The sequence below is a fragment of the Carcharhinus amblyrhynchos genome, chromosome 18, assembly GCF_965287045.1.
Source record: "Carcharhinus amblyrhynchos chromosome 18, sCarAmb.v2.hapA, whole genome shotgun sequence".
Lineage (NCBI taxonomy): Eukaryota > Metazoa > Chordata > Chondrichthyes > Carcharhiniformes > Carcharhinidae > Carcharhinus > Carcharhinus amblyrhynchos.
This window is the reverse complement of record NC_137341.1, coordinates 51826143-51841959: the sequence shown is the minus strand read 5'-3', so window position 1 is coordinate 51841959 and position 15817 is coordinate 51826143. Positions and strand designations below refer to the sequence as shown.

At 42.0% G+C, this 15817-nt stretch overlaps 1 protein-coding gene and 1 long non-coding RNA gene across 2 annotated transcripts in view; one reads left to right on the top strand and one right to left on the bottom strand.

Moving 5' to 3' along the window:
* The window catches only part of snx29 (sorting nexin 29), a 538494-nt gene that overhangs the window by 246210 nt on the left and 276467 nt on the right, over positions 1–15817 (top strand). Inside the window, exon 15 of the mRNA XM_080207008.1 lies at positions 5140–5246. Coding sequence (XP_080063134.1) covers positions 5140–5246 — 107 coding nt within the window. The remainder of the gene's footprint in view (positions 1–5139; positions 5247–15817) is intronic.
* Positions 1–15817, bottom strand: part of LOC145355120 (uncharacterized) — a 38557-nt gene that overhangs the window by 19678 nt on the left and 3062 nt on the right. The gene's annotated exons all lie outside the window — the stretch shown is intronic.

Genomic DNA, 15817 nt, shown 5'->3' with positions numbered 1-15817 from the left:
TAGGATAATGACTGGTTATAAACAGCATCAATTCTTACATCAAATATGGGTACTGATTTATGCAAATATTATTCATGCTGTTCCTCAGTGAATTTGTGAAAACAAATTAAATATTTTTAATCATAACTCATCTGATCAACAACTTGAGACCTTGTCATACCTAATTAATATTATATTTTGAGAAAAAAATACCTCCAGATTTTACATTCAACAATGAAATTAAATTGGAGGTTGCTTTATTAGTTTTGCGTGCCAGTGTTGAGGGTTTAAATCTTTAAATCTTGTGTTATGACTTGGGAGTCATGTGAATGAAGCAGGACATTAAATCTTCCTTTCAGTCTAATAAAGTATTGTGAGCTTCTATAATTCAACAAATGTTAGGGATACACTGAATCAAGGTCAATTAGTTAGTTGGTGGCACCTTGAACCAGTCTCTATTTTCTTGAGATGCCCTTAGATTGGAAAGGTTCTGTGGTTTGCACCCTAGAAAATCTAATTGCATAGAGGAGAGAATGCAGAGAAGCTCCACCAGGATGTTGCCTGGTGTCGAGGGCATGAGGAGAGATTGAATAAACTAGGATTGTTTTCACTGGAAAGACGGAGGCTGAGGGGAGACCTGATGGAGGCATAGACAGGGTGGACTGTCAGAGGCTTTTTCCCAGGATGGAAGTGTCAATTACAAGGGGGCACAAGTTCAGGGTGAGAGGGGGAAAGTTCAGGGTGAGAGGGGGAGATGTGTGGTGGAAGTTTTTTATTCAGAGAATGGTGGGTGCCTGGAAGGTGCTGCCAGAGGAGGTAGTTGAAGCAGGCACATTAGCAACATTTAAGAAGCATCTGGATAGTACATGAATAGGGGGATATGGACCGCGTGAGGGCAGAATGTGTTTTTTTTAAGTTTAGTTAGAGCATCGTGATTGGTATAGGCTTGGCAGGCTGAAAGGTCTATTCCTGTGCTGTACTTTTAGTTGTCCTTTGAGAAATTGCCTTAACCAATTTGTCACAAGTTTGTTTGTATTTGATCTTGAAGGCGATAAATATTTGAAAGTGAAGAACTGATTCAAGGGAGCATTGATCCCCTGGAGAGTGAAAATTGGGAATGAATAATTAATAATAGGAAAATAAGAAAATTGCTGAAGCATTGAACAGACATTTGTGTATTTGTAGAAGATACCAGTAACATTCCAAAAATACTTGTCAATCAAGAGGTGAAAGGGAGAGAAGAACTCAAAATAATTACATCATCAGGGAAATGGTACTAAGAAGACCCTTCAAACTAAAATTTGACAAGATCCCAGTATGTGATGCCTACATCATGGAGCCTTAAAAAAAAGTGGCTGCGGAGAAAGGAGATGCATTGTTTTTAACTTTCCAAAATTCCTAGATTCCGGAAAGGTCTCATTAGATTGGAAAATAACGAATGTAACTCGATTCAAGAAAGGAAGGAGACTGAAAGCAGGAGATTACAGGCCCGTTTGCCTAACATCTGTCAGGGAAAACGCTAGGATCTGCTATTAAGGAGATCAGACAGAACACTTTAATGTAATCAAAGTCAGCATGGTTTTGTGATGGGGAAATTGTGTTTGATTAATATATTCAATTTCTTTGAGGAAGTAACAAGTAACATGGATAAAAGGAAACCTGGATTTCCAGGCATTTGATAAAATGTTGCATTGAAAGTTACTGCGCAAAATAAGAATTCCTGGTGATTCCTAGGATGAAGAGATTATCTCGTGAGGAAAGGTCGAACGAGTTGCGCCTATAAGCATTGGATTTTAGAAGAAGGAGAGACCTTATTGATATACATAAGATCCCAAAGGGACTTGATAGGATGGATGCTGAGAAGATATTTCATCTCTGTTGATGGGGGCTTTCTGTTGAGGCTATGTATTGCTGAACTTAAACTAAATACAGATAATCATGAAACTCAGTGTACTGATTTTAAGCTGTGCCTTTATTAACCAAACTATCAAATGGGAGAATGATATAAAGTAGCCCAGCACTCCAGGTATAGAATGCGGGCAGCCCAATATCGCTTTGAAATACAACGCCTCTGCGAGGGCAATTATACATTTTCAAAATCATATTTGCCACCTTTCCAGTGGGCTTTATCGAATAAAAATTAATACAAATTGGTCTATAATCATCGTGTTATTAACTCCAGCCAATAACAGTATATATCCTGACCTCATGGGACCTTATTTGCCATTAATTATGGACGTTACTTCCCTTCTGTTCACAAGCAACACAGTACGTTGGACAGTGAATTGGGAGAATGATTCCCACTGACTTGAACCCATGTGATACTCGTCCGACCCTGACAAAACCCTTCTGTCTGTCTTACAGCTGTGTTATCAACTTACAGCTATATAATTCTGTTCATCAAAATGACATTGGTAGCTATCTTCTTCCTGACAAATGCTGATAATGTAGCCACATTCAGTAGAACGATTGTCCTCTGGAATGCAGGCACTCTTTCCTACCTCATCCTATCAAGTCCTGCTGTATCTTGCCATTATGTGGAGATGCTGGCATCTGGACTGGGGTGGGCACGGTAAGAAGCCTCACAGCACCAGGTTAAAGTCCAACAGGTTTATTTGGTAGCACGAGCTTTCGGAGCACTCTTCCTTCATCATCATGAGTCTCACCTGATGAAGGGGCAGTGCTCCAAAAGCTTGTGCTACCAAATAAACCTATTGGACTTTAACCTGGTGTTGTGAGACTGCTTACTGTATCTTGTCATTGACTGAAGTTTCACAAAATGTATTCTAAAAGCAAACTACATCCATTTTATAAGTTGTTGAATGAGGGATACTTGTTCTTCAGTTAGAGCTGTTTTCTATAATGACAGCTCTCGTCAGTGCTCTTTATAGTCTAAGATTATTCATTCGTAAGTCAGTATTGTGTTAGTGTTCTTAAATCCATGATTATGTGTTTTATTAGCCTAGTTTAGCCCTGGTACATCAATCTCAGAACTAGGAGATGTAGTTTGAAAGTAAGTGGTTTCTCATTTAAGGTGGAGATGAAGAGATTTTTTTTCCCTGAGGGTCACTACTATCTGGAATTCAAGGCTGAGTTAGATGGAGTCTTGATTAACAAGGGAGTTTAAGGTTATGGTGCATAGATAGGAAAGTGAAGTTGAGTCCACAATTAGGTCAGCCGTGATCTCAACAAATGGCAGAGCAGGCTCAAGGGGCTGAATAGTTTACTCCTGCTTCTGCTCCTAATTTATATATTTATATCTTTTTAGGATGCACTAGGATGGGTTTGGATCCATTAAACTGGCATCAAGTGACAAAAGATTAGAAAGTGGCTAACTTTCAAATACATTGTAATGTGACTAATACTGAATTATTTGCTAGCCACACATTAAGTGATGGAGATCAGTATTTGTGTTTGTATATTCTGTGTCTTTAAATTGAATAATGACCTCTTATTTGCAACATCAAAGTTAATTGTTTTTATTCACTTATCATTTATTCATTCAACACTGGCTAGGCCAGCATTTATTGCCCATCCTAACTGGCATAAATGGATCCAGTTGGCATAGATGGGTCTAGTTGGCATAGCTAGGTCTTTTTCTGATTGGCAGCAGTGATGACGAGTGAGGTTCTGCAGGGAGCTGTGCTAGGACTCCAATTGTTCACATTATATATTAATGATTTAGAAGAGGGAACTGAATGTATTATCTCCAGATTTGCAGATGATACAAAGTTGGGTGGGAGGGTGAGCTGTGAGGAGGATGCAGAGATGCTTCAGTGTGATTTGGACAGGCTGAATGTGTGGGCATCTGCATGGCAGATGCAGTAGAATGTGGATAAATGTGAGGTTATTCACTTTGTTAGCAATAATAATAAGACAGATTATTACTTGAGTGGGTGTAAATATAGAGGGGTGGATACTCAGTGAGACCTTGGTGTCCTCATACATCAGTTGCTGGAAGTAAACACACAGATACAACAGGCAGTAAAGAAAGCAAATGGTACGTTGGCCCGTATAGGGATAGGGATATTTTGCTGCTATTGTATAGGGTGTTGGTGAGGCCACACCTGGAGTATTGTGTGCAGTTTTGGTATCCTTATCTGATGAAGGGTGTACCTGCTATTGAGGGAGTGCAGTGAAGGTTTACCAGGTTGACTCCTGGGAGGGCAGGTCTGTCATATGAAGAGAGGCTGAGTTGGTTAGGATTATATTCACCGGAATTTAGAAGACTGAGAGGGGACCTCGTAGAAACTTATAAAATTCTAACAGGGTTAGATAGGATAGATTCAGAAAGAATGTTCCCGATGGAGGGGGAGTCCAGAACTATGGGTCATGGTTTGATGATGAGGGGGTAAACCTTTTAGAACTGAGATGACGAGAAATTTCTTTACCCAGAGGGTGGTGAATGTCTTGAATTCACTACCACAGAATGTAGTTGAGGCCAAAACATTATCTAATTTCTTGAAATCAGACATAGCTCTTGGGCCGAAAGGGATATGGGGAGAAGGGGATATTGAATTTGATGATCAGCCATGATCAAACTAAATGGTGGAGCAAGCTTGAAGGGCCGAATGGCCTACTCCTGCTCCTAGTTTCTATATTTCTATTTCAGAGGGCATTTGAGAGTCAGCTGCACTGTTGTGAATCTGGCATCACATGTAGGCCAGACCAGGTAAGGACAGCAGATTTTCTTCCCTAAAGAACATTAATGAACCAGATGGGTATTCACCACAATGGACAATGGTTTTCTGGTCATCATTAGACTTTTTAATTCCAGATTTTTATTGAATTCAAATCTGCCATGGTGGGATTCAAACCCAGGCCCCCAGTGGATTATCCAGGGTCTCTGCATTACTAATCCAGTGACAATATCACCAAGCCACCACCTCCCTTTCTATTTTGTATGGCTTTAATATGTGCAGCTATGAAATGTAACCTGGTTTACATAACTGGAAAGAAGCTAAGTCAGTTATTTAGAGTTTAAAAAATAATCTAGTTGTGTCCAAAGAGCAATAGTTAACGATATTGTGATAATCTTGGTCATTGGAATGAAAATCTAAGGTTCAATAGAATGTCAGCATTAAAAGCTATAAAATTCTTTGCAACAACATTTGTTATTTTGAGCATAATTTTTTAAACTTGTCTTACTATCTCATCTAGTTCTTCCAAACCTGCGGAGTGGTGATGCAGAGATTATGATCCCGGAACCTAAACCAGTAGTCGATAATGATGAGCTGGCTAACACTTACGAACGGAAGCTAATAGAGGTAAGGACAATTCTTAGTCATGTAGCTCTTCAGTTTATTTAGGTATTTAAATTTCTGGAAATTTGAAAAAAAAAGGATGTTTTCCTGACTGCTTGTCAGCTGTTGACAAGAAAGCATGTGACAAACACCTTTCTGCATTCCCACCACACAAGTACCTGGCAATGACAATTTCCAACAAGGGAGACTTCAACCACAAACAAAAGCAGGAAATGGTGGAAAATCTTAGCATCCCATAGCATCTGTGGAGAGATAATAGAGTCAACGTTTCGAGCCTGGATGACCCTCTGTTAGAGCTTTGGTGAAGGATCATCCAGACTTGAAACGTTGGCTCTAAACTCTCCCCACAGACATGCTGAGATTTTCCAGCATTTTCTGTTTTTTTTTTCAGATTCCAGCATCCGCGGATTTTGCCTTTAGTTTAGAGATTTCAGCCATCTCCTTTTGCTTGTCCAACATCGGTAGGCACAAGTCAGAAGCATGGTGGAATGCACTTCACTTGATTGGATGAGTGCCTAACAACACTCAAGGGGCTTGACACCATCCACAACAAAGCAGCCGCGTGATTGGCACCCTCAACCACCTTCAACGTTTAATCCCTGCACAGAGGCAGCAGTGTATATGATCTACAAGATGCACTGCAGCAACTCAAGGCTCTTTAGACAGCACCAACCAAACCCACAACCTCTTGGACAAGGCCAGCAGATGCATGGGAACACCACCACCCAGAAGTTTCTCCTCCAAGTCACTTGAATTGGAACTGTATTGCCATTCCTTCACTGACACTAAAATCCTGGAACTTCCTTCCGAACAGCACTGTGGGTATTCCTTCACCACTTGGATTGCAATAGTTCAAGAAGGTGGCTTCCACCACCACCTTACGGGCAATAAATGTTGGCCAAGCCAGCGATGCTCACATCCCATGAAATATTTTTTAAAAATGGAGATGTGAAATGATAGCTGGGGCAATTGACAGCTCCCTGGAGTCACATTCACTCTTGTTTTTCCTTCCTTTCCTTTGAGTCAAATTCAGTGCTTGCTCAGCATTTGTAATAAAAGTGTGACCATTCAAAGTTTGGCGTGACATCATTGCATTGGAAGTGTTCAAAGATGAAGAAATTACTCTATATGTCAAGGAGAAAGGAGTAAAATTGTATCCTCATGGGATGAGATGTTGGGAATGTGGAACATTAATTCTGGCCTGGTTTTCTTTCGCTGAGTGTCGTTTTGATGAGCGATAATTCTAAGTGATAGGAAAGCACCTTCGTATTCAAATGGTTTAATTAGTGAGAAAGCAAAAGCCAAATTGGTGAGTAAATAACAGCTCAGTTGTGATCATTATGTTGAGAGCTTGTCATTTAGGGTGGATTCCAGAAAGAAGGCCAGGTTTAGCTGTAGGTTAACTGGTCTGCAGTATTTGGAGTTCTCCAAAGTATAACTTCTATGTGCTGAACAATTGAATTTTTACAGCTAGTTTTTTTTTCCCAATCCTAGAGCAATTGAGAATATTATCTCTGTGATCTTGCAAAGAAAGACACTTAATTTGAATTATGAAGAGAGGGTGTCACATTCTCACTGCTTGTAGATAGATGTTTAATTAAGAATATGTTAAATTGAAGAAAGTATGCGAAGGTGCACTTGAGGAATCAAGTGATTTATTTCTGTGTAGTATGGGTTGCCTGGAATACAAAAGCAATGTTGTGTTTGATTCTTTTCATTCTCATACTAATTTGCTTAGGGGTTATTTCTTTTATTTTCACCTCTGTTACATGCTAGAAGCAGGACAAGACAGTTTGCCTCTAACAACTGATGGTGATTTATGTTCAAGCCTGCTCCTCTCAAAAACACGTACAGCAAAGAAATAAACATTGAGATTTAATTTCACTGCACTGGTCTGTCCTGAAAGTTCCCTTGTGGACTCATCGAGATGTTTTGCTCTGGAATTAATCCACTCTTTCAAAATAGAACAAAAGTAATTCCGTGCCAAATCTGCCATCTGTCTCACGTGCAAAAGCTGGGCATGTTTGCCCATTGTAAAGTCAATAGATGTTCTGCTTTTTAGAGATATAATTTTGTGTTTCATGGCACCATGCCATCTATCAGGAAAAGCAATGTTATAGAAAGCAGCCACACTGACATTCTATTGATCCACCGCTCTTGCCAATATGAAGTCAAAAAGAGTGCTATTCCACATAGCACAATGAAAGACTATTGGAGATAAAGCCAGTATTGGAGAACCAGTGAAGTGGCAGACCTAACTGTTAGGTGGGCCTGGGTCCCGGACTTTGGATGAAGAAAGAATAAAAAAAATACTCAATGGCTTTGAAACGTGACCTAAGTTTAAGTTTAAGTGTCTTGGGAAAAATCAGTTGTACTTTTATTTGCGTGGTGAAATGATGAAAAGTTGGTTTGTACATTAAGCTTAGTTAAAAATGTCCAGGTTCCAATTTGATTGAATAATTTCTATCAACAACTTTGAAACCAAAATTTGTAGACTGCATCAAATTGTGGTAGTGTTGGGGGCAGGGTGGGGAAGAAACATTAAGGGGTCAGTGCTAAGGGACAATGCCCCACCTTCAGTGCTCAACTCCTAGCCCTGGCCCTTGAGCCCCTGGGCCTCTACACACCTGCACACTCGTGACATGGTCATCATGACTGGTTTTCACTTTTGAAAAGTGAAAAGTGGGTGAGGGAGGAGGATACGTTATGTGTGGACGCTTTATGCCATACCTGTTTAATTGCATCAAAATTTATTCCAATTCATGGAAATGAGGTTCTACCCTCGTCATGTCACTGTTGGTGCACAGGGGAGATCTCAATCCAAGATCTTGCTGACGCAAATCTTGTTTTGGCCTAATGCGGCTGCTAAGTCTCACCCAAAATCTGCATAACAGCCCCTCCCCAAAATCTGCATAACAGCCCCACCCCAAAATCTGCATAACAGCCCCGCTCCAAAATCTGCATAACAGCCCCGCTCCAAAATCTGCATAACAGCCCCTCCCCAAAATCTGCATAACAGCCCCGCTCCAAAATCTGCATAACAGCCCCGCTCCAAAATCTGCATAACAGCCCCTCCCCAAAATCTGCATAACAGCCCCTCCCCAAAATCTGCATAACAGCCCCTCCCCAAAATCTGCATAACAGCCCCTCCCCAAAATCTGCATAACAGCCCCTCCCCAAAATCTGCATAACAGCCCCGCTCCAAAATCTGCATAACAGCCCCTCCCCAAAATCTGCATAACAGCCCCGCTCCAAAATCTGCGTAACAGCCCCGCTCCAAAATCTGCGTAACAGCCCCGCCCCAAAATCTGCGTAACAGCCCCGCCCCAAAATCTGCGTAACAGCCCCGCCCCAAAATCTGCGTAACAGCCCCGCCCCAAAATCTGCATAACAGCCCCGCCCCAAAATCTGCATAACAACCCCTCTCCAAAATCTGCATAACAGCCCCTCTCCAAAATCTGCATAACAGCCCCTCTCCAAAATCTGCATAACAGCCCCGCTCCAAAATCTGCATAACAGCCCCTCCCCAAAATCTGCATAACAGCCCTGCCCCAAAATCTGCATAACAGCCCCTCCCCAAAATCTGCATAACAGCCCCTCCCCAAAATCTGCATAACAGCCCCTCCCCAAAATCTGCATAACAGCCCCTCCCCAAAATCTGCATAACAGCCCCTCCCCAAAATCTGCATAACAGCCCCTCCCCAAAATCTGCGTAACAGCCCCGCTCCAAAATGCTAAGAAACTACATAATTCTCCCATCTGTTGCTAAGAAAAATTACAGACATCTGCCAGAATTACAATCTTTCATATCGCGTTTCTTTGATCCTTTCCAAAAGAACATGAACTGAGAACATTCCTGTGATGAACAGTAAAATATGTATTTAACCCCATTCATCTTCCCATTCTATTTGTGACCTCATCTCTCCCTTTGCCCTCCTTGTTTCTCCCCTAGTGATTTACCAGTTCTGGGACTCCTCATGAGCTTGTTGAAGGCTCAGTGTTCCTCACTGCTGAAGAACTAGGAACAGATCAACAATAGGCTGAGGAGGCTATTGTGATAGGCCTTTTAGTATGGGTAGGGACAATGTTCCAGCCACTTGATTGAAAGGTCAGGATTCTCATGTTCGGAATTCTGTGATGGTAAGGAAGAATGTTACTTGTAAACATTTACATTTGTGTTACATTCCTATGCTCATTGGATAGAATTACCTTTGGTTCAGAGAGCCAATAGTAAAGGCTAACAACATGGCTTCAATCCTATGCCATTGTGCTGATTTTATAGGATAATACTCAACTAATGTTGGCCAACAGGATTTTTAATATCGTAAATGCTAATTACACCTACAGCAGCACTACAGATTAGTATTGACACTCTTAAATCAAAATCTCATTGACAAAGCCTGACCTAGGAGTTTGAATGCATTTAGAGATGGAATGTGATGACTTATTATTGTTATTGTCGATATATTAAATGTGGTAGCGGATTGTTCTCCCTGTAATTTTTCTTATAAGTGACATTGTGATAGTTATTTTTAATGTTAAAGTTCTGCTCCACTTTATACAACACTGCTACATCCAGGTGCTTCCTGAATCCACTACGACTCCAAAACCCTTCAGAACTCCACACCCAATGATTCCAGGAACCCTCCCCCAGGAATGTCAAATCGCATCGCCTATCACTGTGATTTGGAGCCTCTTTATGAATGTTGGCTGCCTCACCTAATGCCTCTGATGCTAAGAATTTAGCTGAAAGTATTGCTAGATTCTGAGCCCTATCTTGGTGCATCGCAATCTCAAAGTCACCTTTAGCTTTGACTACTCACTGTTCCTGTCTCTTTCTAACTATGAACAGCCCATTGGAAATCTACTATTTTTGCACATACTTATTGGGTTGTAACTTCTGAGCTCCCCAGCATTGTAAAGATTCCCCAAAGATGTGCTGGGGAATCACTTCAGAGTTTCCCAGGTAGGGTTTGTACAACAGCTTTCTAGATGTGCAAACATCCCCTAGGCAATTGCTGTGTGCTGGGAACCATCCAAAGATATGATTTACATTGCAAACTCCAGATAGTTCCAACTGATTCTGACTAACCTCCGCCAGCTGATTTCCACTCTGGGGGAACTCTGATTTAGGGATCAGTAGTGGGAGTTCTTGGCTTTTTGCAAATAGGAACCTATTTGTCATGTTAGAATTGAGTCAGATGTACTAATTATAATTGTGTATGTGCTATCAGTGGGACATCACATACAACATGTTCTTAAGCAAGTGCTTTATCCTCTGTGTCCACATTGTCCTTAAATGATGAGCTGTGCGCCACATTAGTAATTGCTTTCCCTGTTTCGAACACGCTGCTTATGTTGACCTTGTGTCCTGCATTCTGGTACTTAGTGGTAATCAAAGCAAAAGGTTTCTTTTTGTCTTTGGCTTGAGACTGTGAAATAACCCTTCATTAAACTTGCCATTGAGCAAAGACTGTTCAGAACAGATGGTGTACCAGAGGCATGGATTAAACAGGTGATTTGGATCAGCAAAAAAAACTGAAGTCCTTAATTGAAAATTCTATGAGATTGGATGCCACCTGAGATTAATGCCTGCCGACACAACAATTATCTGTCTGTGTCCCTGCCTTTCCCTGGAGGTACGTCTAACACAGATGCTCAGTTAATGCAAAAGTACCTGAAAATTCATTGCTTGATTTAACGAATGCTCTGCTATAGTTGCGCAATCTTCCAACACAGTGTACTGTCGTGCGAAATAGTGATCCTTTAATTTCTGAGCTTCCCTGTGATTCTGTTTTCTCGAGTTTCCTCCGCTGTTTAATTATTATTAGTATTTAACATGCATTTTGTCCCTTAGATCTAGTGCATCAAAATACCCAGTTTCTGAAGTGGTATACAAATGCAGCAGTGTATTTCTTATATCCGTAGTTCACGAATCAGGCAAGGTTTGGAAGCATGTTCTGACAGAAGCGATCAGTTTGAGTTTGTGTATTGTGCCCAAACCCGGCCACCCAGTCGCAGAAAAATACCAAAACTCTGCAGACATTTAGTGAGAATAGACTCATCTCTGGCGCCGGATGACTAAATTATGAGGACGGATGAGGAGGTGATTGATGGGTTGTTGATATGGGATCAGAAAGTAAATGAGCAGGAGTAGGCCATTCAGTAAGAGGGATGGAAAGATTCATGACTTGATGCCATTCTGCACTCTACCTGTCATCTCCACTCCCTGAAATCCAGGGATCTCAGACTTGAACCGATTTAGCTGGTTTAGCCACTCACTGCCACATTTGGCTGGACCATTTGAACGACTATCTGAACATAATCCCATCTGCTAATACTGCAGATTGTTCAAGAATCATCCAAGAATGCAAAACTTAACACCCAACAACTTGACAGCCTCTGGAGTACTGTGTGCAGTTTTGGTCGCCGTACTTACGCAAGGATATTTTGGCCTTGGAGGGAGTGCAGAGGAGGTTTGCTAGGCTGATACCGGAGTTGAGGGGGTTGAGCTATGAGGAGAGGCTGAATAAACTAGGCTTGTACTCGTTAGAGTTTAGAAGAATGAGGGGAGATCTCATTGAGATGTATAAGATGATGAATGGGATGGATAGGATAGAGGTGGAGAGGCTCTTCCCGCTCAGAAAGGACAGTAGGACTAGGGGGCACAGCCTCAAGATAAAGGGGGGGCTGTTTAGAATGGAGTTGAGGAGGAACTTCTTCACTCAAAGGGTGGTGAATCTCTGGAATTCTCTGCCCGTTGAGGTGGTGGAGGCTGCCTCGCTAAATATTTTTAAGACGCGGGTTGATGGGTTTTTGATGAGAGAGGGGATTAAGGGTTATGGGGAGAGGGCGGGAATGTGGAACTGAGCCACGACAGATCAGCCATGATCTTATTGAATGGCGGGGCAGGCTCGAAGGGCTGGATGGCCTACTCCTGCTCCTATTTCTTATGTTCTTATGTTCTTATCTGTCTTCTTAAATCCCTCTCCTCTGCTTCTCCACCTTCCCTCCAATAATGGGTTTGAGGAGTTCATTACCTCCTTTGTCACTATGATTGAGATATCCTCGCAGCTGCTTCTGCCATTGCCCTCTCTCCAATAGTCCACTGGATCATACATCCTCTAAAGATTCGCTATGCCTTACCTCTAGACTCATCTTTATCTAGTTTCTCTCCTATCTCCCCTTGTGCTCTCTCTGAGTTCACCTTGTCCATGTGACCCACTTTCAGTCCCTTGATTTTATTCCCACTGAAGTGCTGACTGCTAAGCTTCCCTTCCTAGTCCATGTGTTAGTTGATATTGTTAATGGTTCTCTTTTCAACTAATTTGAAATTACCTTAAAATCTGACCCATCTCCAGTAAACTAACACTTGATTCCACTATTGTTGCAAACTGCCCCATCTCCTGTCTCCCTTTCCACTTCAAAAATCTGGAACATGTGGCTTCCTTCTAAATCCATGCTCATCTATCCTGGAACATCACATTTAAACCCCTCCAGGTTTCTGTCCTGCCCCAGTACCTAAATGACACTCATAGGATGGAATTTTGCTGTCCCGCCTGTCCCAGGAACTCTAGCGAGTGGGACACGGACCATGCAAAGGTTTGTTGAACTGGGGCGGGATTTTTCGCAGGCAAATACGCCCATAATATTACAAGTATTATCATATGTGGCTTTGGCAATCGTAAACCATCCTCCCTTGGAATAGGGGGTAATGTATTGGTGTGGATCAGAATTGGTTAACAGACAGGAAACCACAGGGATCAGTGCTTGGATCCCAGCTGCTCACAATATATATAAATTACTTGGATGAGGGAAACAAGTGTAACATTTCCAAGTTTCTGGATGGAGTTGTGAGGAGGATGATTTAGACGAGTTGATTAAGTGGGCAAACACATAGCAGATGCAGTACAATGTGGCTAAAAGTGAAAAACAGAAAGGAAGAGTATTATTTAAATGGCGATATATTGAGAAGTGTGGATGGACGAAGGGATCTGGGTTTCCTTGTACACTAGTCAATCAGTGGAGAGGCAGATGCAACAAGCAATAAAGAAGGCAAATGTTGGCCTTCATTACAAGAGGATTTGTGTCTGAAGTAGGGTTGTCTTACTGCAGTTATGATGTGGAGACGACGGCATTGGACTGGAGTAAGCACAGGAAGAAGGTTCACAACACCGAGTTAAAGTCCAACAGGTTTATTTGGTAGCACAAGCCACAAGTTTTCAGAGTGCTGCCCCTTCATCTGAAAGCGCTCTGAAAGCTTGTGCTTGTGCTACCAAATAAATCTGTTGGACTTTAACCTGGTGTTGTGAGACTTCTTACTGCAGTTATACAGGGCCATTGCCTTTGACCAGGGCCATGGTGAGACTGCACTTGGAGTACTATGTGCCGTTTTGGTCCCCCTACCTAAGAAAGAATATACTTTCCATCGAGAGAGTGCAGCGGAGGTGCACAAGGCTGATACCAGGGATTGGTGGGACTGTCCTATGGGGATATATTGGCTTGCCAGGGCCTGTATTCTCTAGACTTTAGAAGGATGACTTTATAAAGTTTATTTCTTTATTAGTCACAAGCAGGTTTACATTCTCACTGCAATGAAGTTACTGTGAAAGTCCTGTCAGGAGATCTGATTAAAATGTATAAAATTCTAACAGGGTAGGGCAGATGTTTTCCCTGCTTGGGGAATCTAGAATCAGGAAGCCCAGTCTTAGGATACAAGGTAGACCATTTAGTTCTGAGATGAGGAAGAATTTATTCACTAAAAGGGTAGTGAACCTGTGGAATTGTCTACCACAGAAGGCTGTGGCAGTCAAGCCACTGAATGTTTTCAAGAAAGTGATACTTTGAAAGATTTTAATGGCATCAAGAGGTATGGGAAGAAAGCAGGAATATGGCATTGAGATATAGGATCACAGATCATCATATTGAATAGTGAAGCAAGCTCGAAGGACCAAATGGCCTACTCCGGCTCCTAGTTTCTCTGTTTCTTTTCCCTTCTCAACCTGTCGGAAACCTGGTTGACATAATTGTCCTTGCATCCTCCTCCAATGAATCTCCAATGTTAGGACTGCATTCAGCTGGTTCCATTCTTGTCAATGTAATCGTAAGGTGGAGATGCCGGCATTGGATTGGAGTGAGCACAGTAAGAAGTCTCACAACACCGGGCTAAAGTTCAACAGGTTTACTTGGAATCACAAGCTTTTGGAGTACTGCTCCTTCATCACTTGATGAAGGAGCAGCGCTCCGAAAGCTCGTGATTCCAAATAATCTAATCGTAGATAGAGTGTCACTTGAAATGTCTTCTCTTCTAGCTCTTTCACCTTTAGTTCTGGTTTTCCGGAGCGCTTACCCTTAGCCACCTCCTATTTCTCATCTACATTCTGCCCCTTTGTAATATCAACTATATCAGGTGTATGTAGCTGCACCTCACCATCACTTTTTTCACTTCTCTTTTACTAAACTATCTGTCTGGGCCTCACAGTAGCTGTAGAATAAAGGAGACACGAGTTCTGCTTCTTCACAAAATACCCAACTTCACACACAATTCTCCACCCACGAAATAGAGCCACTTGTGACCCCTTTATATGTCAGTGACTTCTATTAAATAATTGACATCAAATTAGGATTTAATTACAAGGTCTGTTAACCTATTCCTAACACTATCAAACTGCTTGAGTGACATCCAATATTGAATAAGCAAAAATTCCTTCAGTTAAATATTGGGAAGACCAAAGTCATCGACCGGAGTGCTACCAGTGTTCACGCCGGCAGGATTTTCCCATCCTGCTGCAGTGAATGGAGGTTTGGCTGGTTGCTAAATTCTCTGCAGCAGGAATGTGGCATGAATGGCCAGGAAGATTGCACCTAAAATCTTTGATCCCCATGGCAAACGCAGTTGATTTGATTTGATTCATTAGTGTCACATGTATAAACATACAGTGAAAAATGTTGTTTCATGGATGCTACACAGACAAAGCATACCGTTCACAGAGAAGAAAACAAGAGAGTGCAGAATATAGTGTTACAGTCAAAGCTAGAGTGTAGAGAAAGATCAACTTAATGCAAGATAGATCCATTCAAAAGTCTGATGGCAGTAGGGAAGAAGCTGTTCTTGAGTCCATGACCTCAAACTTTTTTCCCGACAGAAGAAGGTGGAAGAGAGAATGTCTGGGGTGCGTGGGGTCCATAATTATGCTGGTTGCTTTGCCTAGGTAGTGCAAAGTGTAGACAGAGCCAATCGATGGGAGGCTGGTTTGCGTGATGGACTGGACCTTTTGTAGTTCCTTGCAGCCTTGGGCAGAGCAGGAGCCATGCCAAGTTCTGGCTACTGGTTTCATCCATTCTCCCTGATGAGTCTGAGGCTAAACAGATTGTTTGCAAGCTTGGTGTCATTTTTGACCCCAAGGTAAACTTCCAACCACAAATCCAAGCTGTCGCTGAGACCATATCCATAACATAATGTCGCACTTGGGGTGAACGGGATCAAAGGTTATGGGGAGAAAGAAGGATTAGGCTGTTGAGTTGGACGATCAGCTGTGATCGTGATGAATGGCAGAACGGGCTCAAAGGGCCAA